At 43.0% G+C, this 20,715-nt stretch overlaps 1 protein-coding gene and 1 long non-coding RNA gene across 10 annotated transcripts; one reads left to right on the plus strand and one right to left on the minus strand.

Moving 5' to 3' along the window:
- Nucleotides 1-562: 562 nt before the first annotated feature.
- LOC140218659 (uncharacterized) lies at nt 563-5,679 on the plus strand. 2 transcript variants are annotated; one of them, XR_011894887.1, is made up of 3 exons: nt 605-1,031; nt 1,101-1,269; nt 5,514-5,679. It is a non-coding gene; the product is annotated as an uncharacterized lncRNA (long non-coding RNA). The 2 variants fall into 2 exon arrangements; XR_011894886.1 differs by having other exon boundaries at nt 563-1,269.
- LOC129384098 (uncharacterized) lies at nt 4,044-19,678 on the minus strand. 8 transcript variants are annotated; one of them, XR_011894881.1, is made up of 4 exons: nt 17,230-17,598; nt 10,036-14,464; nt 8,936-9,012; nt 4,044-5,248 (listed from the first exon to the last, which is right to left on the minus strand). XR_011894881.1 is itself a non-coding variant. In XM_072288505.1 (4 exons), exons 1-3 carry the CDS (start codon nt 19,643-19,645, stop codon nt 11,296-11,298), a joined length of 459 nt encoding a protein of 152 aa, XP_072144606.1. In that variant the 5' UTR covers nt 19,646-19,678; the 3' UTR covers nt 6,025-9,012; nt 10,036-11,295. The 8 variants fall into 8 exon arrangements, 1 of the variants encoding a protein (XP_072144606.1); XR_011894884.1 differs by lacking the exons at nt 4,044-5,248; nt 17,230-17,598 and adding exons at nt 17,605-17,790; nt 19,198-19,221 and having other exon boundaries at nt 6,025-9,012; nt 10,036-11,309; XR_011894883.1 differs by lacking the exons at nt 4,044-5,248; nt 17,230-17,598 and adding exons at nt 17,605-17,790; nt 19,027-19,191 and having other exon boundaries at nt 6,025-9,012; nt 10,036-11,309.
- Nucleotides 19,679-20,715: the final 1,037 nt, after the last annotated feature.

Raw genomic sequence — 20,715 nt, forward strand, 5'->3', positions numbered from 1 at the left:
CGTTAGATATAAGAAGGGAAAGTTGCATAGCAATGCGGATGGATTAAGCAGGCTATTTTGAATTCTGCGTGTGAGGGTCCCGCCTAAATTTTAGGGTTACTAGTGTTAATTTTTTTTAAAGGGAAGAAGAACCCCTCTCGTTTAGCAGGATTCCCTCCATGATTGCTGAATTTGTCAGCAGGAATTTGCTTCAGAAATTGGCATAGCGAAATGCAGCATTTTTTTTTTTGTTTCTGCACTTATGTTGTCTTTTTTTTTTTTTGAAGCCTAGCGGGTCTAAAGTGAGAGCCAATGCACGTCATCTCGGCGCAGAGCCGTGTTGTGGGTTTCATTTTGCAGTTGCCTGTCCTTGTTGGATGTTTTGGGGCGGTGACATCAATACACAAGTGGTCGCTGCGAGCCAAGACATCAATCCCCCCCTGACCACCAGCCGTTCTCTTCCTGCCTAGCGGTTGTCAGCGCTAGACAGTCGAGATTTTTCGGGCCATGGAGGCGCTGTTAAGAATGGCGAGCTGCAAGGCAAAATTGCCACCCAATTACGACTGGGGGACAAGACGCGCAGAAGCGTATCCCCGCAGGCTGGCTGTACCCGGTTTGGAGGCAAACCGGATGTGACGTGTGCCAGTGGCGTACTCCCTGCCCCCAGATAGGTACTTGTACGCCTAGGGAAAGACGCTGCTAGGTGCTGCTGCTAAATCCCTGTGGTTTCTGCCAGCCACATGCGGCCATTGCCGGGTCACGTAGGTTCGTTCGCGTGGTCTTGTTACGCCTCGCTGGATCGTGTACAGTCATGCCGTCCTTGCGCGGCGTGATTGTCGGTGAGTCAGGTTAAATTCTTAAATAGGTCGCGCCTGTGCCTAATTGAGTCTATAAAAGCCTGCACATTCAGTTTTGCTAGCTACAATGCAGTGCGGCTGGCGTGAGCTGTCTCCACGATGCGCTTCGAGCGTGTCGATTTCGCCGTTCTTTATGTTGGCGTTAAGGACCTTGAAAGCAACATGGATCCACAAGAAATGTGCGACAACATCAAGGTAAGTCTACTGAAATCACAAAATTTGAAACAATAAGCGCTAATAGTTGTGTTTTCTTTTAAATTTTAGGCCTTGATTGTTCAACGAGACGGCCCCCGTCGTGCTGGTTTTCAAGGTGCTCCCTCGCTGCCTAGAAGATGCTGATGCGGAATAGAAAATGCAAAAACGTCGCTTGCTCAACCGCAAATTGACGGCTACGCTGAAGCGCATGCCGTGTCTGCGGAATTTGAACCCCGAGGTATGGACCCCCTTTTTCCAGCGGCATGCCGTTACATACCGTCAGGAACACGCTTGGCTTATTTCTGACTCGGTAAAAAATGTTTCACTTTTTCTCGCTTCTCGCTGCGGAAGAAATGCGGACCGTTTGTCGTAGTTGTGTCTCCATTACAGGGTGGCATTACTGCGGTGAATAAAGCAAGTGTTGCCGTTCATACTGTGCGCATTTCACCCTTTGTTGGGCGATCGGAAAATATTGGTCCCACATTTCAGGGCTACTTCGCTATTATGTAGCGGTGAAGTGTAATTTCTACCATTGAACATTCCTGTGTAGATGTGTTTCTGAATCACGTTAAGCACATTTTTTCGTCCATTTCTTGGTCAAACAACGCGATAGAGCGATTGCGCAGATTGTTTACTTCCCTTTCTACAATGTTTAGTTTATTCTGTCGCCTTCCTTCAAACCACCACAGCGGCAAATGGACTTTTTTTATCGAAATTCCGCGTTTTCATAATAGCTGAATTTTGGTGCGGTTAGGTGTCTAAATTTCTCGTACCCACAGCTACCAAAACAGTTGATCAAATTATTAGCATCGCGAACAAATCGCATTCCTACATATGCGAGCTGCTACATATGAGCCCTCAAGAATTTTCAAGAAGCATCTTTTTTCTAAGAACCCTTGCGATATTGGAAAGCCCTGATTGAGGATTCTCATACAAAGCATGCTCAGTAAGTATAATGAAAACATGCACAAACAATGTATAATGTACTGGGTACTCTGGCTGCTTCTAATCACATTACAGGTGACCACGAGTAGGTAGAAACGGGCCTTGAGGCTGTATAGTGGGACGTAATATTCCCACTTTTCGCTATTACTGAATCGTAGTCAGCTTTGAGATCTTACGTTATATAAAAAATGCTTCATAAAAAAAAGCACTTGTAATGTCTCTGACACAAGGCGGCCTGTTCTCTGCTTGCGTCTATGAAAGGGTTAAGATGCACACACTATTCAAAGGTCGCATTGAGAACTGAGTTGCAGGCGCTACTATGCTCCGCAAGCAGCAGGATACTAAAAGGAGAAATGAGCAACACCGTACTGCCTTCATTTCTTCAAACCCTTCAACAAAGCTTGAACAAGAAATGCACGCTAGGGTGTCACTACAGACAGCTGCGGCAACACTGACGCATGCGCGAGGATATAAAATGAGGTGCAGCTGTGCGGTGCACGCTGCCATGAAGTTCGAATTAGTTTCCCCCTTGCGAAACTACCGGAAAGGACATATTGCATCCATCGGTGTTAATATATTTTCTAGCATATTTTCTTGTTTTCAGCCAACATACACATCCCCGTTAAATCAAATAGATCACTGTAGATGGCGGCCACAAGCATATTACAAGGACTGTGAATTGGAAGCTGTTAGCTACCTGTGGCACAAAGTCGTGCAAGGGTACATGTAGTCTTTGTGTGCACATTGACTTCATGTTTTACCAATTTGACTGGCTCCTATTGCACTCCGGCTGAATAGCAATAACACACAGGCCACTTTACGTTCGAGCTACTCGAAAGCTTGCATTAGTGAAAAACATCTAAACTTTTTCTGGTACAGCCGTGCGTTGTTGGAAGTGTCTCAATGCATTGCAGTGATTGAACAGGCACATATTGGCTGTACCACTTGGATTTCAGCGTGCATGCGTTGGCTGGACCAAAAATTCTACCATATTTTACCTCCAAACTTTTGCTCACGATTGGAAAGCGCTGTTTCTGTTGTAAATAGATGTGGCTTGCACACAAGGTATGTGCATGCTAAGTGTCTTGGTAAAGAAAAGTAAAGGTATGCTGCATGAACAGAAGGTGCTGCAGCCACATAACCTGACCTTTGATCTTCATTATGCTCACATATTGAAGGGATGGAAGTAAGTGCGTGTCTTTTAGATGCTTGATTTCAGCCAGTTAAATTTGCCAACATGGGGATTCAAACCACTGGTGTCCATCTGCTGTTGGGCTGAACTCTCAATTTAGTGAGACTACTAACTACTGCGTTCATTGGTGCTGACAGATATCAAGTCCGTTGTAGCTCAGCATTACTGTATTCTGTCACCAAAATGTTAGAGAACCACTTGAGATCCTTCGATGTCAGCATCCTCATAATCAGTGGGCACCCCATAAGAAAAATAGGTCAACTTTGGCTGGTATCCTTGCCAGTGTGAGAAGGCTAGGCCACAGAAACTCGTTTTTCTGATTTGTGCACAATTCAGCCACGTTAAAATGTGGGGAGCCTAGACATCTAAAAGGCGAGGAGCAAGCAAATTGAATGCAGCTACCAAGCAAAAAATGTGGAAGCGTAAGCTGTTGATTTTTTACTCTAAAGGCACGTTCACACCAAAGACGGAGCGGCTAAACCGGGCAAAGCTCTTGGCCAGGGGATAAAAGTAGGCGTTAAACGAGGCGGCAAGCCCGATCGCTTGCGGACCACTTTTCCCGCCCGCCAGAGCTGTCCGAGCAGCCAGGCAAGCCGTCCAGTATACAGGGTGTTTCAGCTAACTAGGCCTGCAGTACTCAAATACAATCAATTCAGTAGACTACCCTGTTGAGCAACTTTAATACTTATGGCTCATTGAGAAACATCTAACTGCTTTATTTTTATGAAGATAGCTGCTGTGGTTATTTTTTCAGGACAAAAGAAAGTGCACAAAATCGAAAAAGTACCATGCAACTATGCACTTTTTAGCAGTGACGAACAAATGAACAATGCGGCATGCAGACAGGATGTAAAAAATATGCAGATCTGACACACTGAAAATTATGTAAGCAGCTTTCTTTGCTGCTTGTGTTCATTGATGGCATTTGGCAGTGATATGTTAAATGTTACCTCGCATGCACCACTTGTGTTCGTAGTACACAGAGCTCATAGGCAGACGTGCGCTCCGATGCTCAAGGTGGTGCTGTGCACCATCCATATCCTGTGAGAGTAGTGGCACTGTCATTCCCTCACACGGCGCATCGCATGGCGGGTGAGGTAGAGAAATCCGTTTATTGAATCCTTAGGAGAAATAGTTGCTGCCACGTCCTGTGCCCTACAGAGCAGCGCCTGCTGGCCACACAGGCTTCTGTCATGCAGCATGGCCTCCCAGTGTTGTAGTGTAGGGACATTGAAGTTTTGATGCTGGACCACCACTTGCATACTGTCCTTTTGACGCCGTGGTGCTGTATTGCAGCTTTGCATCTGCACATCCTGTCTCAATTGTTGGCATGGACACACTTGCCGTGTTTATTTTTTCAGAAATAGCATAAACATGCCATACCACACCTTCAACTATCATTATAATATTTTTAGTTTGCCACTACAACTGTCACCATGTCTAGATGTAGTATTTTTCTTTTAAAGAGACTCTATACGAAGGATGCTTTCTGATGGCATCTTTACCTTCTCGTATGATCATTCAGCAAGCACGAAGTGCTGCAGCTTCTGCAATGCTTTTGTCTATTCCTTCCAGGCACACTACTGTCAATGTATCATTAGCGATGAAATAGAATACCGCCCGTTGCTCAAAGCAGCTTCAATATAGATTCCAATCGGCAGAATAGGCAGACTTGTGGCAGTATACAACTTTCTATAGCCATAAAAGGCAAGCTAGCATAGTGGGGCATCTCAATGCTTGTAAAAGCATTCAACTGCATGTATCTCCAAATAACTAAGCTCAAGCAGACACTGCCAAAATTCGCGCTTCTCATGGTGAGTCGGTGCGGGAACTTGAAGGTGTCGCTTTTCCTTCATTTTTGTGTCTCTTATGGTTTTGCTAAGGCTCTTGCCACAGCAAAATTCCTCTTGTGGTATTTTAGAAGGGTAATTTAATAATCACCGAGGCGATGTCATTTCCGTCATTTGGTTGCACTGTGTGCATCAGTGCAATAAATGGGTCAAACGGCTTAATACGAAATGTTGCCAGGCCATTTTGGCACGACACTTGTGGATAACATTTTGGTGTGGCTTGGGCGAGACTGAAAGAGCGAAATTGACACATACAAGCACAAAGGCCAGGCACTGTTCCCTTGTGGCCTGCACAACCACTAGAATAGCAGCTAGTCTTATCAATTCATACTGAGTATCACAAAGTGTAACATTGCAAGAACTGTAGCTTGCTTGATGAGACAAGGCACTTGTAGCTGTCGCTGAAACATGTGGTGTGATCAACATGTACAAGGTTACAATACTCTACACCCTTTTTGTATTTAAGTTTTAACTTTGCCCACAATCTGATTACAGCTTTCCAGAGTTCCTTGGAAAATCCTCCCATGCACCTGCCATGTACATTGCCCTCTTCCTCGATGTGGCGTGCAAGATGGCAGCAGCAGCTGTGGGAACAGTTGAAGAGGCGAAGAAAGGTCCACTTTATAATAGGTTGTATGTAAATAAAACTGATCGACCTCAACCGATTCGGCTTCCACTTTTGTCAAGACAATTGTCAGCAAAGCAATGGAGCAATTTCAGTGGGGCGATAGTAATAAATAGTGCATAGAAATTCTTGGAAGCCCCGTCAGCTTTCTTGCTGTTAACAAGCTGTCTTGGTGAGGTGGTTTAGGCAGGGAATGCCAATTCATGAGGGATGGTCATGGCCACCATGTTCAATGTATGTGCAGCATTAATCAGTTCTCTAGACCGAGTGCACTAATGTCACATGATACATTTTCAAACCTCGCATGCTTTCTTTGGGGCTGAGAAAATTAATGAAGCATGAAACTCAGCATGTTGCAGTTTTCAATTAACCATCACTGCATTTGTCCATTCTTGAAACAAATTTTATTGTACCAAATGCATACAGAATGAATTTGTGGAATATCCAAAGTACATTTTGCTTGTGTTGGTCAAGCAGCTGGCAGAACAAAACCACAAAGTTCCAAAGCAGAAAGGTAACACTTCTTTTGAAGTACGCAACTGGCGAAACAGTGTTGCTAACACACGAGTGCAAAACTTGCTGCCGATTAAAAAAAGGGAGCTGCTACACACCACTTTGTTCCTTGACCATTTATTTTTTCTTTTGTGGCTGATTTTTAAAAATCCTTGCTATAGCAAATGCAAGGACATCAGAAAATCAACGCACAACAGATATTGGGGCAATGGTGTAAAGTAATGAAGATATAATTTTGCATGCACATTATTTAGTCTGAAATAGAAGGATACAGCACAAACGTTACTCTTCAATCCCAGTAAAAAATATGGAACTCGTGGGCTACACGAGGGCTACGGATTCTGTAATGTGCAGCTATACTTAAGTACACAAGCATTTTCGGATTCTGCCTCTACCTGGGTGCAGCTTTGTGACCTGGAATGAAAAGCCACAGCCATCGAGCTGCAGCAGTGGCGACATCACAGTAAAGGGTAATAGCGAAAAATTAAAACAATAATATGGCCATGCAACTTGCACATCAGATAGGTCACCTGAAGCTTCTATTTCCAATTTTTCTGGTGTTGCATAGGACAAAAATTTTGAAAAGTGATAGTGTACGATTTTCATACATTAACAATTATGCATATCTAGTTTTTTTTTTAACCATGCAGATATTTAGCAAAAAGTTTTGGGCACAGAGAGCCTGTCGTTCTTGCAAAGGAGTTTCTAGGTGAGGAGGACACACTTTGCTGCTAATGCGAGTTTCAGAAAATTAATTTTGAAAAATTCAGTCACTTTTTTATTAGTAACTTGGCGGCAGCCTTCTAAATGGCATATTTGGAGGCAGTCGCATGTGAACGCACACCCTTTCAAGAAGTGTGGGACAAAGCTTAAATGATAGCCTGACACGGCACACTGATGCACATGCTTGCCAGGCAAAGTGTGTCGTATCAGCTGCTACAATGACTGGCCAAGATGTTGTTTCAGACTTTCTCGAGCCTGTTGTCGGGGGTGTTTCCATCTGATGAGGTAGCGGGACCTTCTTTTCTGCGCTCCCAGCACACTCGGTTCCAATATTGCCTCGATTTACCAGTGAAATTCAATGATGAATATCTTGAATTAGGTGCAACTTTCAAGATTTGTAAGACATGAGAGTGCTATAAAATGTGACTGCCTCCAAATTTGTGGAGTTCCAAAATAGAGGAATTCCTCTGCAAGAATGCCACATTTGCTGCGCTCATAACTTTAAAACAAGAAAATCTGTATGGTAATAAAAGACACCCTGTACATATACAGTGTGCATTGGAGCATTTCATGCAACCAATATTCAAGCACCTTCTGTCTACAAAGAATTATAAAGCAAATTTATGCTTGGAATCAGTTACGAGCACTGGAAATGCAAACACTGTGACGAACCCTGGTCACATGCCAGGCATTGTGTTGCTGCTCTCTGCGTAGGGCCTATGAATAAAAACCACCTTCAACATTACACAGTAAGCTACCAAATGCTATGTGTAGGAAGACTTAGTTCTTCAAATGCAATTATGACCTAGACATTCTAAAGCTTTTCTGATAATGTACTTTTAGTGAACAAGTACCCCAAACTTGAACAACTCTGAAGCTATAATGCCATTATTATCTGAAAGATGCACTCACATTTTTTTAACGCAGTAAGGAAACATTCATAATCGACAATGCCACCATAGACATGAGAGTCATATAATATTGCACTGCGTGCAGCAAGGATAGCACAATCTCGCACAAAAGATTAGTCTCTCCCGCAGACTTTGAGGGCTTCTTTATTATGTCTCACTTATGATGCCGTGACATGGTACGAAACCATGATGACGTAACTTATGATCATGAGCTACTATTGAATGAAAGCTTATGCACACATGCATATTCCTGCATTGTAACTCTGGAGTGCACTTACAGTAAGGACACTGTGAAAAGAAGAAAAGGCCAACAGCAAGAACCAGGCAGCGCAGTGCTGTTTGCACCTTCTCGGCTGTTGTTGGTTTAAGTCACCTTCACTGCAGCAGAGTCGTGTTATGCGGCGAAGCATATTTAGCATCATGCAGTGAAGCATATCTGAAGTTAAAGGGGACACTGTTACGGGGCCCCTGCTGGTGCTTATGGTTACCCGACACTATCAGCTTAAGTACTCGTACTGTGACCTCTTCATGCATTTGGACAACACCAATCGCCATGTGAAAACCTCTGTTCACTACTAATCTTGCTAAGAGCCTAAATTGTTTCCAAACTACAAATTTCACTAAGTGGCAAACTTGGCAATGCTTCTGGAACCTCTTTCTAAAGTACTTTAATACTACCAGGATGCTTCAATGTCAAACTGGATTAAAAACCTGGGATGAGATTGTGCAAGCTTCTAGCTTTCTGACTGTTTGCTTCACCTTCTACATCAGTGAGTAGGCAGTGTTCAATAGGCGCTCCCACTTCACCAAGCAGACGACCGCTGACGAAAGCATGGTGAAGGCGAATAATGAGAGCGCAAGCAAACATTCAGAATGCAAGATCTCGCCCTTGGATTTAGAGAAAGGAAGGATAATTTCAACACCAAGGAACACCAACACTGGGCAACATTCATGCACCAGCTTTGTCAGTTTTTTTATGCTCCCAGTACTTGTGCTGAAATCGTGAGAAAAGCCCAGAGAGAGTATACAATTCGAGAATCATGTACCTCTTACATTGTGGATGTCCTTGCACTGTGCTAACGCATGAACACCACCACGTCTCAAAATGATCAAATGAGACATATTAAAGGCACAAACACTGTTACCTTATACGTCCTTGGTATGCAGAACCCCAGCACCTCCACCACTTCTAAGGAACCGCTTTATTCTTGCCGAGCTAGAGCTATGGCGAGGAAGAAGCGACACACACTACGTACGGATGAGGAAGATGACGGAAAGTCACATTGCGCTCACAATATCGCTAGCGTGGTAGTTTCCCAAAGGAAGCGGTCACACCACTGCGTATAAAGTGTATGCACAGGGATTCTCATACGTCTTCCCTGTCCAAGGGACTGGTGGCAAGCACCACAAAGCAGCACTGGTCAGGTGCATTCCAATTAAGTTATTAAGAATTGAGAAAAGGCCGATTCAACACAAAGCAACGACCTGACACCCTTGCCAACAAACCTGTTGAACTGGCATTAAGTTTCAGATATTTGCGGCCACACATATGTAAACCAATGGGCAAGGTTCTGACTGGTGTTGTAGAAGTCGCGGGGCGCTTTTTTCGTTGCGACGATAGATCGGATTCGTTTACAAGTAAGGCTCCAGGAGGGCACATGTAACCGGCAAACAGAGGCCTCAGGAGAGCATTAGATTATAATCAAGGAGGCGGCAGGGTACCCAAGGGGCAGCGGAGGGATCAAAACTGGAAGCAGGGCTGTCCCAAACTGGAAGCAGGTTATGTTGCCACAACTCACGGACCACCTTGACTCCAGCCTTGTCCGCGAAAGCGGACAGCTGCTGATCTTAAAATGCGTCAGAAAATTCGGAAAGTACGACTTACACACAGCCTACAGATATACTACTAGCACGCGCAGACCTCGGCGAGCCCCAACCCATGGACCAGTCCGCGTTCTAGCTCTGGTGTCCCCGTTACCGATTTGGTGTCCTGGAGACGCCGCCAATAATATGAAATAGTGACACGTTGTTACTAGTAAAAAACACGACTTAAGCCGCTAACGCTACGTTCAGCACTGCCGCGCCCAACAACTTCTACAACGCCTGTGAGAACTTCACCACGCAATGGTTGTTCTTGGCAATACTAAGAACTTGTGAATTTTGTGTACCGCTCATGCTTAACTTTGTAGTGCACTGTGGCTTAGAGAAGCACTACGATTGCGTGTAGCATACGTACACATCTTACCTGATAGACGGTGAACGGGGTCTTGTACAAATATCCGCTGAATAAGAAAAGACTACACCTTCACATGTGTTAAAACACATGCCAAACTTGAAAAAACAGACGTACAATGAACCTCCACACGTTAAAATAGCAAAAGCATCACTTAATAGTCGAAAACTATTGAAAACTTTGCAAGCGCTATGGCAAGCGCAAATCCGCCATTGCTGCTGATATTGATGTTGATCAGGCTGTCCCCTTGCGATCGAGTCGGCAAGCGCGTGGAAGCGCGTTTCTTTATTCTATGGAAGCGCAATTGGCGCAATGTAGCCAAAATAAACAAATAAAACTGTGAATCAACTCCAAATACACACACGCAAAAGAAAAATCGTCGGGATTCTCTATAACGACGTTTCCAACCCCTTGACCGATATTTCATACAGCTCGTTGCATTAATTAAAATACCTGCAGTGCATTGTTTTCATAACGCGCAAAAAAAATTCTGCACTTAAGCTTACCCGCACAAACACGCGGCGCAAATTCGTAGAACGCCACCAGTGCAGCCCCCACCCGCCAAGAAAATATATGACTAGTCAATAATAATAGCATATAATTATAATGTGAGCGTCGGCGCAATCAATGGAGAATTCAATTTTATTTGTTATAGAAAATCAAATGCAATGCAGTAAACAATGGATAGAATTAGGCATATAGCTTCCTGGAGTCTAAAAAAAATCTGCCTTGAAACTTGACGTGGTGACACGGCAAATTGTGGGTATACGATTGAAAATAATTGCTATAGTGTGTTCGTGTATGAGTAAGCTTCTCAAAAGGAGTTTCAAGTGTTTCCATGGTATGGCAAGCTTATATCTTGATTCATCAAGTTTTTTTTATTTATGTTGTTCAATTATGTTTAAAAAGCAAATTGTAAATCCCAATGGTTTTGTTTTTTACTAGGGGAACACAGAGTTGAGCCACTGTTTTGAAACAAACTTTTATTTAAAGGTAGTTACAAGTAACACCGACACCCTTGCTCATGAAAATCCCAATGGTTGTGTTTTTTACCGGGGGAAACACAGAGTTGAGCCACTGTTTTGAAACAAACCTTTATTTAAAGGTAGTTACAAGTAACACCGACATCCTCGCTCATGACAAAACAACTTTCACTCGCTGTGTCCAGACACTTGGTTCAAGGTGCATGTAATGCTTCATCTCCAAGCTTCGCATGGTTTCTTAAAGGCATTGTGAAATCTACACGGTGTTTTTATTTTACACCTCCTCATCTCATAGCACAAGATCTGAAATGCGTGAACAAGAAGAATCAGGCCAGCACATATTCACAGAAATGAACTCTTCACAGTGCAGTTGACAAGTGCAAAAATTACAGCAGAAACTGCCAGTCACATGATATGAGCACAACATAACTGTTCTTTTTGCGGGGAAGCCTCAATCCCATGCCGACATTAAGCTATATGGTGGTCATCACTGGCAATGTTTGAAAGATTTTCATAAAATAGAGACTGAATGTCTGGAGTATTTATCATAAGGGAAGTAGAAACTCGCACATCTTCTAAACAGCCCTTTGCAGTGCTAAATGTATGCTGGCTATTGATAGTAATAAATAGTATGACTGTTACAACTGTTAAACAAGACAAAAGCTCACAGGAATATGAAGGCTTGAAGTGATAAACAGTGTTTGGAGGGGGAATGTAGCTGGAGTGAACCTTTTGGCAAAGATTTGTTTTCGTCAGTGCCGCAATTAAGTTCGGCACAGCAATCTTTATGCACGCTTAGCTCACTTTCCCACACCCTCAATGTAGGATGAAGAGGAGAATAAGAAAGTGCGTAGAATGAAGTTGAAGTGTAGAAAAGAAATGGGGAGACAGTGAAAGAGAAGGTAGGAGCACTGTTGTAGATTATTCTTCGAAGGCTACTCTTCCAAAAGAAAAAGAGAAAAATATTAAATGTGTAAGGAAGCATTGCCAATTGTTATTATGCCTACTCAAGTAAGAGATGCACCATAAGGGATGCAATATAAAACTGATCTGATATGTAGAGTGGCCTAAAGCTTTCTGCATAGTCTTTACAATCATTATGACACTGTCTGCTGCAGCCAAATATGCAGAAGTTTTAATTGAGTGCTCATGACCAGAGCAACTTATCCAGACTGCACACAATACCACTGCATACGCCCTCTATTTTGGTAATCTGAAAAATAAAAGTTTATTCAAATGGGCAATAAGAACATCACATGGAACACAAAATCTAGATCGAATTATGAGGCATGCCACAGTGCGGGACTCAGTAATATTTTTGACCACCTCGGGTTTTGTGATGTGCACTTAAATTCAACTACACACTTTCTTTTTTTCATTTCACCACCACTGAAATGCAGCCACCTTTGCTGGGATTGAACCCGCAAGCTCGTGCTCAACAGTGCAACATCATAACTACTGCGCTACTGAGTGTTTACACAAATTTATAAGTAGCAAAACACATTGGAGGCTTTTGCACACTGAAACACTACACACCATCCAATGCACTTCCTTAGATCTATGTACAGACATACTTACCAGCGGCTCATATGACAAGCATGGAGGCGTGCTCTAACACACTACCATCCAACAGCTGCCACATACCATAGATGACCACTGGGTCTGTACCTATCTTCACAGAACACTTACCAGCAGCTCATACAACAAGCATGGAGGCATCTCTCGTGCTCTAACACACATACCATCCAGCTGTGACATATGGCTGCACACCACAGACAAAAACAGACGGGCTAATCATCAGAGACCACATGTCATGATTTGTTAACATGCGAGCCCTCAACCTGCTTCAATAAGGCATGACAGCACAGCACTACTGCACCACTTCTCTCTTCCTAACTGCACTGGAGGCTTGTTACCAGTAATCGTGCCCTGCTGACATGGTTATCTCTTGTTTCTATGTTGCTGTCCCTAAGCTGTTATTTAAGGACTTCCTTTTGAGCTTCAGTGGGCCTTGAAAGGCTAGATGATGGCTGCGACAATCTAGGGTTTTTTGTAGAGTGAAATCTTAACAGGTGCACAACTTTTTTGTTGGCTGGTTCATTTGAATGGTCTGGCATCTTTCTTTTTGGGTCACTTTCACTTTCAACAAGCATGAAAACTGGCTCAAACAAATTGTTTGCCTTCTCAGCCACACCCTCAGAGACTTCACCATATGATATTGCCTGTGTGACCGAGTCCATTTTCGCTCTTAAGAGTGCTGAGCTTTACACTGCTTTGGCTGCTTCCAGCTTTGTTATACTCTGTACAATGTGCAATGCCCGACTTGCCTCACATGCTTCTTCGGGTGAGCTCTCATGGGCCTTGTTGCTGCTAGTTGGATTAGCGATGACCACACAGTGAATGTGCTTGCACACTGTAAAGTGTATAAGATGGTCATAGCAAGTGCACATGTAAGTATGCACACACACTGCACATTCCTTACACCTCAAAGGACAGCAAGCACCATCTCCCACTTTTGACACTTTATATGAGAGCCCTTTATTAGACTGAGATGGCACAGTCTATATGCCATTTTCATTTAATTTGGCACAGCCATCTTCATTTAATTTGGCTCAAGCTGCCATTTCACTGCCAGACCTGTGGTTCTTCTGAATTCTGCTCAGCTTCTTACCCTTTACCCCTTTCATCATCTGGATAGCCCTTTTCATTAAAAAATGATTTGTCAAGTCCATGAGGGCAGAAATAAGTTTGTCACCATGCTTATTCTGTTTTCTCTCCAGCATAGTATGCTTTAACGTCCTGCGCTTGCTCTCAAGGTGCATGTTAGTGTTGACAGCTGCTCTAGTCCTAAAGCAATAGGCCCACTCTTGCGGCCTAACTGCATAGTGGTCATTGAAGTACTTCAGGAAGTCCCTCAGTTCTTCTTCCTCACTAGAAAGGAATTGCTTAAAATAATCTTCAAATGCCTTTTCCGCGAGGAACTCTAAGAGTAGCCACACACTATGGTAAACATGTGGCCTTAGCTGTTTCTCTACACACTCGAGTATCTTCTTACGCCAATTGTTATCCACATGCCAGGCACTGAGAAGTTTCTGTTTTGCGGCACCCATGACCATGGACCATGCTTTGTAGAATTGCGACGCATCATCAGATATCAATGTCTTAGCAGCCACTTTTTTGGCCATGGCCGACTCCAGATATTTGAAGAATGCTGTCAAAGTTTGCTCGTTCATCCGGTTGCAGATGAAATAAGCTATAGCTACACCTGATCCTATTTTATCTAGCACCAGAAGAGTGGTCAGCTCAAACTGGTACTCTGTAGTTCCATGTGTGGAGTCAAGACATACAGTACCTGCAGGGCCCAATTTTTCTAGTAGCTCCTTCAGAGACTCTGTCATCAGAACAAGAGCAAAGTCTGCTGAAGGAAATGTACCACTTGGGTCCACTGCACCTTGTGCCTTGTTTTTATTTATTTATTTATTTATTTATTTATTTATTTATTAGTAAAAATACAGATAATTGCATGTGCGTAGTATACATAAGGAGGTCCCATAGTCAAAGACTGTATCGGGACCTCCTGCTAAAGACACTTATGATGTTATACAATGTTTAAAGCAACAGTAGTACAGATGAGAGCGAAGAGTAATATCAAAACATGTTTATAGCATATGAGTAATAAGAACACTTGTTAACAGCAAGACAGTATAAAAAAAACGGAATAAAATTAAAAAATTAAAAAAACTAGAAGAACAAAACTAAAAAAATAACAAGGAGAGTTTCAGTAAGTATTTATTATGAATGATTTTAGTTCTCTTTTAAATTGGTATAAATTTTTTGCATTTTTGATGATAGGTGGTAGAGTATTCCAAAGCGATATTGCGGAAAATTCCGCAGTCTGTTTACCATAGTTAGTTCGCACTTTAGGTAGAAGGAAATTATTATTGAGTGCAAATCTAGTGTGACTATGAGCTATTAGGTCACAAGGTGAGAAGCAGATTGATGGTAGTTCCTTAGTCATATATTTGTAGAATAAAATTCCTAGATTATATTTGGTGAGTTCCGAAATGGTTAGGATGTTGTTTTCATGTAATAGGGATTTTCCATTAGCAAAGCGTGAACTCCTTGTAATTATTCTTATGGATTGGTTCTGGATTACCTGGAGAGATGCCAAATGGGTGTTATAAGTGTTACCCCAGCATAGTATGCCGTAGTTAATATGAGAGTGAATGAATGAGTGGTATAGCGAGATTAATGTGTTATGTGTGAAGAAGGGACGAGTTTTAATTAGAACGCGAATACCGTATGCTATTTTCTTTTTGATGTGAGAAATGTGATCTTTATATTTCAAGCTACAGTCAAGAGAAATACCAAGAAAAGATGAGCATGGACTGGGAGAGATGGAGTGTGAGCCGAAAGTTAAAGGGGAGAATGCCGAATGTTGTTGATGTGAGGAAAATACAACAAATTTAGTCTTGGTGGCATTAATAGATAACAGGTTGGCATTACACCAACTTAAAACATTTTGTAGATCGGTATTTAGCTTGTTAATAAGAAGTGACATGTGTTTATCAGAGGAAAATATGGTAGTATCGTCAGCGTACAGAATGCACTTAGTAGAGGACAAACAGTTAGGTAGGTCATTGATATAAATCAAAAACAGTAGTGGTCCTAAGATGGATCCTTGAGGGACGCCAATGTTAGTGGTTTGTTCTCTGGAGTAGACGTTAGACACAGACACTATTTGAACCCTGTTTGATAAGTAACTTTTGAACAATGAGAGCGCAGGACCACGAATGCAGATAGCCTCAAGCTTAGCAAAAAGGATGATATGGTTTAAGCAGTCGAATGCTTTTGTTAGATCAATGAAAACTGAGCCTGCTAATAGACCATCGTCAATTATTTTTTTTAATTGGTCAGTTAGATGTATGAGTGCCAAATCTGTGGAGTATCCATTACGAAAGCCAAATTGGCATGAAGAGAGAATATTAAATTTAGTGAGATATTTGGTTAGACGCAATGCGATTAATTTCTCTAGAACTTTGCCGAAAAAAGGTAAAATACAAATAGGGCGGTAGTTATGTATTAATGTACTGTCACCTTTTTTTAGGACTGGAATGATTTTACCGCGCTTAAGCTCGTTAGGAAACACACCAGTCTTGAATATCAAATTAGTAATATGAGACATGATATCAGAAATTAGGTGGGCAATCATTTTAATGGTAGCCGGTAGAACTTCATCTATTCCAGCACTGGTGGGTTTTAGGTGACATATAACGTTATATATTTCTTCTGGTGTTGTGGGAAAAATAAAAAATGTGTGAGGGAGACGATTAAGTTGAGTTACTTGTGAAGGAGAGGGTGTGTCATTATCAAAAAAATAGGAGCTGAAGGCGTTGGCTATTTGGTTAGGGGAGTTATACTCTGAGTTATTGTATATAATTTTTGATAGCTGTTCTGGTTTAGAATTCCTGTTCAGAAAAGAGTTGACGATGTTCCATTTCAATTTGCTGTTATTGCCGGCTTGTAAGATTTTTTGTTCAAGATATAATCGTTTTGCCACTTTTAACTGGTTGTTTATAGAGTTACGTAACCTTTTATATCGGGCAATTAATTTGGTATTAAAAGGCTGGTTTTTAGTTTTTTTGTACAGGTTATCGCGTTTACGCATAGCTGCTAATAACTTTTTAGACATCCATGGATTGTGAGAGAATGCAATGGTTTTTTTACATTTCCTTTTACAAGTGAATTTATGAATAAGTGATATAATTACAGTAAGAAATTTAGAAAATGCTTTCTGAGGATCATTAAAAGTTTTTATTTCAGACCAGTCTATATTAGCAATGGCAGTTATGAAGCTCTCTTTGTCCAGAACATATTTGAAGTGTGGAAGAGGGCAAGGACTCGAGTTATGTTTAAAACGTAGAAGCAATGGGTAATGATCTGTTATGTCCATATCAAGAACTTTTGCCTCTGGTGAAGTTATTAAGTTAGATAGGACATGATCAATTAGCGTCCCTGTGCCACTAGGAGCCTGTCGTGTAGGAACATCTATTAAGCATTCATATCCGTAGCTTTGTAGTAGACTGGTGTAAGAAATAACTGTTGGTGATGTGTCATTGAGTAGGTTAATGTTGATATCACCCATTATAATGACATTTTTATTTTCTAGTGAAAGGGTATGTAAAGTATGATCAAGATTTATATCAAGATATGATCAAAGTACAGGCGGACAAGTGCTTCACCTTTTTCTTTCATCACAAGCACCCACATGTCTACACTGATAGCGTCATTAGTGTGACAATGTTCAGGAGCAGCAATGTTAAACTGCTGTTTGATGTTATGCAGGGTTGAGCACTCTGCCAAGTGCACGGGCCTCAGCTTGGATGCCACAGATGTTCTTACTCGCTTTAGAATGGTTTTCATGGGCACACCCCTTTCTAGGTTCTCTGCTACGCTGGCCTTTTCCTTGTCACTCATTCTCAAGTGCTGAATTTCTGCTTTATGACCGTAATGGTTTCTTTGATACCTGACTTTTATGGTGGTGCCTTCAGGTGTCGGTCGGTAATTGTGACGGTAATAAATGAAAGACATATCTTACCAGACCTACAGCTCCCCTGACTTTTCTCCCGACGGTCACTATGACCTTCCTTTTTCCTTGCCTCGCCTGATCTATTACAGTAATAGTGGATCCTTGTTTCTCCACTGGCCAGCTTTTTGGGGTCCCTGGGCAAAATGAACCAGCAGTTTTGGCTACCCTCTTCTTCTGCTTTCCATTCATGAAATTCTGTAATAAAAGCACAAAATAGCATTAAATAGTGACAAGTACTATTGGGAGAGAGATGCAAACAAAAATAATCACTCTGAAGGCTTTGGACACGGGCTAATGTAGCATTTATTTTACTCCCTCACCTTCAACTCGACTGTGTCATGAGGTCACCCTTGATATTGCTCAAATTTATGTTAAAATTCAATTTCAAATGCAATGCGCCATAACTTCAAAAAATTTATCATATTAGTTTCGTTTTAATAAGAAACAAATATGAAACTTAAGCATGATCTATGCTCACTCCTTCCTCAATATTGAATCAGACTGTACATTCATAGCAATGCTGTTACGATAAGACAAAGACGAACTGAGAGCACATGGTGCAAGCTACGCCCCAGAACAGTGTGAATCCCTTCTCTCAGTTTCTTCTTGAAAAGCTCCTTCTTTTCAAGAAGAGCTTGATTTTTTACTGTAGATAGGGGCTTGGCGAGGGAGTGTTCCATCGTCACGCGGTTATGATCTGGCTTGGGCATGCGCCTGGTTCGAAGAGGCAGCATTATGTGTGATTTCAATAAACCAGTTGCTAGTCTGCGTTCGTCCTGTCTTCTTCTACGTTGGTGTCTTTTCTCAAGCGCAGTTTAAGTTCACAAAAAGATGTCTTACCAAGTAGCCTCCTAACACACTCTTCTTAAAGAAAAAAGGATTGCGCGTGCGTCAAATTTCGCTCTACTTTATGAAATCTACAACCAGAGTCCTTCTATTGAGGGACTGTGGTACTACTAAAGAATTTTCCCAAAGTACGCCGGGAGACCAAGCCGCTGACAGCCGCAATTGCAAGTGTGGTCGTGGACCTACGTCGGCCTGCATTCGGACCTATTGCGGCCTGCACTGAGGCGAAGACTACACCACGCACGCAAGTAGCGCAGAGCAACGTCAGAACGCAGAGCAACGTCAGAACGCAGAGCAAATCCCTCCTCTCGTTTATGTAAAAAAAAAAGGGGGGGGGGGGGTTGCGCGAGCGTCACATTTCGCTCTATTCTATGAAATGTACTGCTAAAGAGTTTGCCCACAATACGCTGTGAAACCATCCCGGCGACATCCGCAAATTCATGTATGGTACCGGTTCTGCGTCTCTGCCGCATTGCAACGTGCACTGAGGCGAAGACTAGGCCACGCACGTATGTGGCACAGAGCAACGTCAGAACGCAGAACAGCTTACTCCTGTCGCTTAAAAAAATAAGAAGATGTACAAACGTCAAATTTCACTCCACTTGCTGTGCAGGAAAGCAGACAATGCCAAACGTACGTCATGTAGCGCATCGCTGGGAGCGCGCACACATGACTATACTATAGATGGATAAACAAACAAATTATATTTAACGAGGATACAAACTTCAAAATACCCCAAGGAAATAAATTAGGCACCTGCGCAAAAGCTGCTCTTCGCGAAACAGATAGATAAAAAGAAAACAAAGGCCCGCAAAGCATAAACAACTGCCTTTTTGGAGGCACACTGCGCAACAAGAAATTAAAAAAAGTCCAAGATATAATATTGCGTTTAAACGTCATTTGCTCACGATGACTGAGAATAAACTTAATAAAACTGTTCCTCACCATTATTGTTCCGGAACACCAGGTGCACGTAATCAGCCTCGAAGTTGTGCGCAGCGATCTGGTGCACCGAATACTTCTCCGTTGTAGGCAGGGAAGTGCCACATACGTCGCATTTCATCAATTTCTTGACATCCACGGCCATTTTGTGAACGTTCCTGATGTGTTGCAGCATGTTCTTCCTCTGTATGAATAGTTTGCTGCAGAATTCGCAGCGACGATCGTCATCGCCGATGGCAGCTCGATCACAGACGTGCACCATTCCGACATTGCACGCACTAGGGTTGTTGTATAATCCGACAATACAGGGAAGAAACCTCCCCAATCACGTGACACACTAGGTATTCAGTGGCCCCATAGGGACAGTTGGAAACCAACTTAGGGAACTAACATCCGGGAACGCAGGGTCACGTGGATGCTGCCTTCAATTGTTCACCGGCCTCAGCCGGCCTGCGGGGAAACGCATGTGACGCGCATCCCCCACTCTCCGTCGCTGCAGCTAGGCTGCGTTCGAAGAAGCGGGCTTTGTGCTGAAAACCGCCTCCATCCACCAGCCCCATCGCCGTTGTGACGAAACGGGTTCGACGGACGAACTATTGTGCCCGAGGTCCCCAGCGCGGACCTGATTTGCTACGCGTGAGCAAGCTGCCGCGGGAAAGCCGTTTTATGTCACTTCCCATGCGCCGGCCGGCACGCAGGACAACGTGCTACCCAGAATGTCTCCGAGGTACCCGAACGGCGCCCCTCTGACGTTGGCGCCGGACATCGGAAGGTGTGCGCCTATGTGTGCGTAAACTGTTCTGCGGAACGGCGCCCCTCTGACGTCGGCTCCAGACCTCAGAATGTGTGTGCCTTTGTGTGCGTAAACTGTTCTTCGGGGCGGCGGCGAATTTACAATGAGTAAACGAACGCTCGCGTCACCTTGTTTCGCGGGAGGCGGCTAGTTTTGCGATGACGAAACTAACATTTGCCACCTTGTATCACCGACGGACCGAGTGTTTAAAAACGGCTGTTGTGCGGATGCTCGACACACTTTCTCTTGAGCAGTCATGTTGGACTGACACTCTTTTTCTTAAGCAGTCATGTTAGACTGATGCACTTTTCTCAAGCAGTCATGTTAGACTGATTTAAATACTGTAAATAAACCCATTTTCCTCGTTCTCGTTGAGAAGCAGTTCTTCCCTTCATCGTCCTCAGCGTGGATAAGTTGGACGACGGCATGGGCCAGCTACCTTCGAATTCATGCCGGACTCCAATCTTAGCAACGGATCTCGAGCGATGGGATTGAGCCCCCAATCCTGACACTAGAGACTGAAGAGCACGAGCGCGAAG

Source organism: Dermacentor andersoni, chromosome 1 (genome assembly GCF_023375885.2).
Source record: "Dermacentor andersoni chromosome 1, qqDerAnde1_hic_scaffold, whole genome shotgun sequence".
NCBI lineage: Eukaryota > Metazoa > Arthropoda > Arachnida > Ixodida > Ixodidae > Dermacentor > Dermacentor andersoni.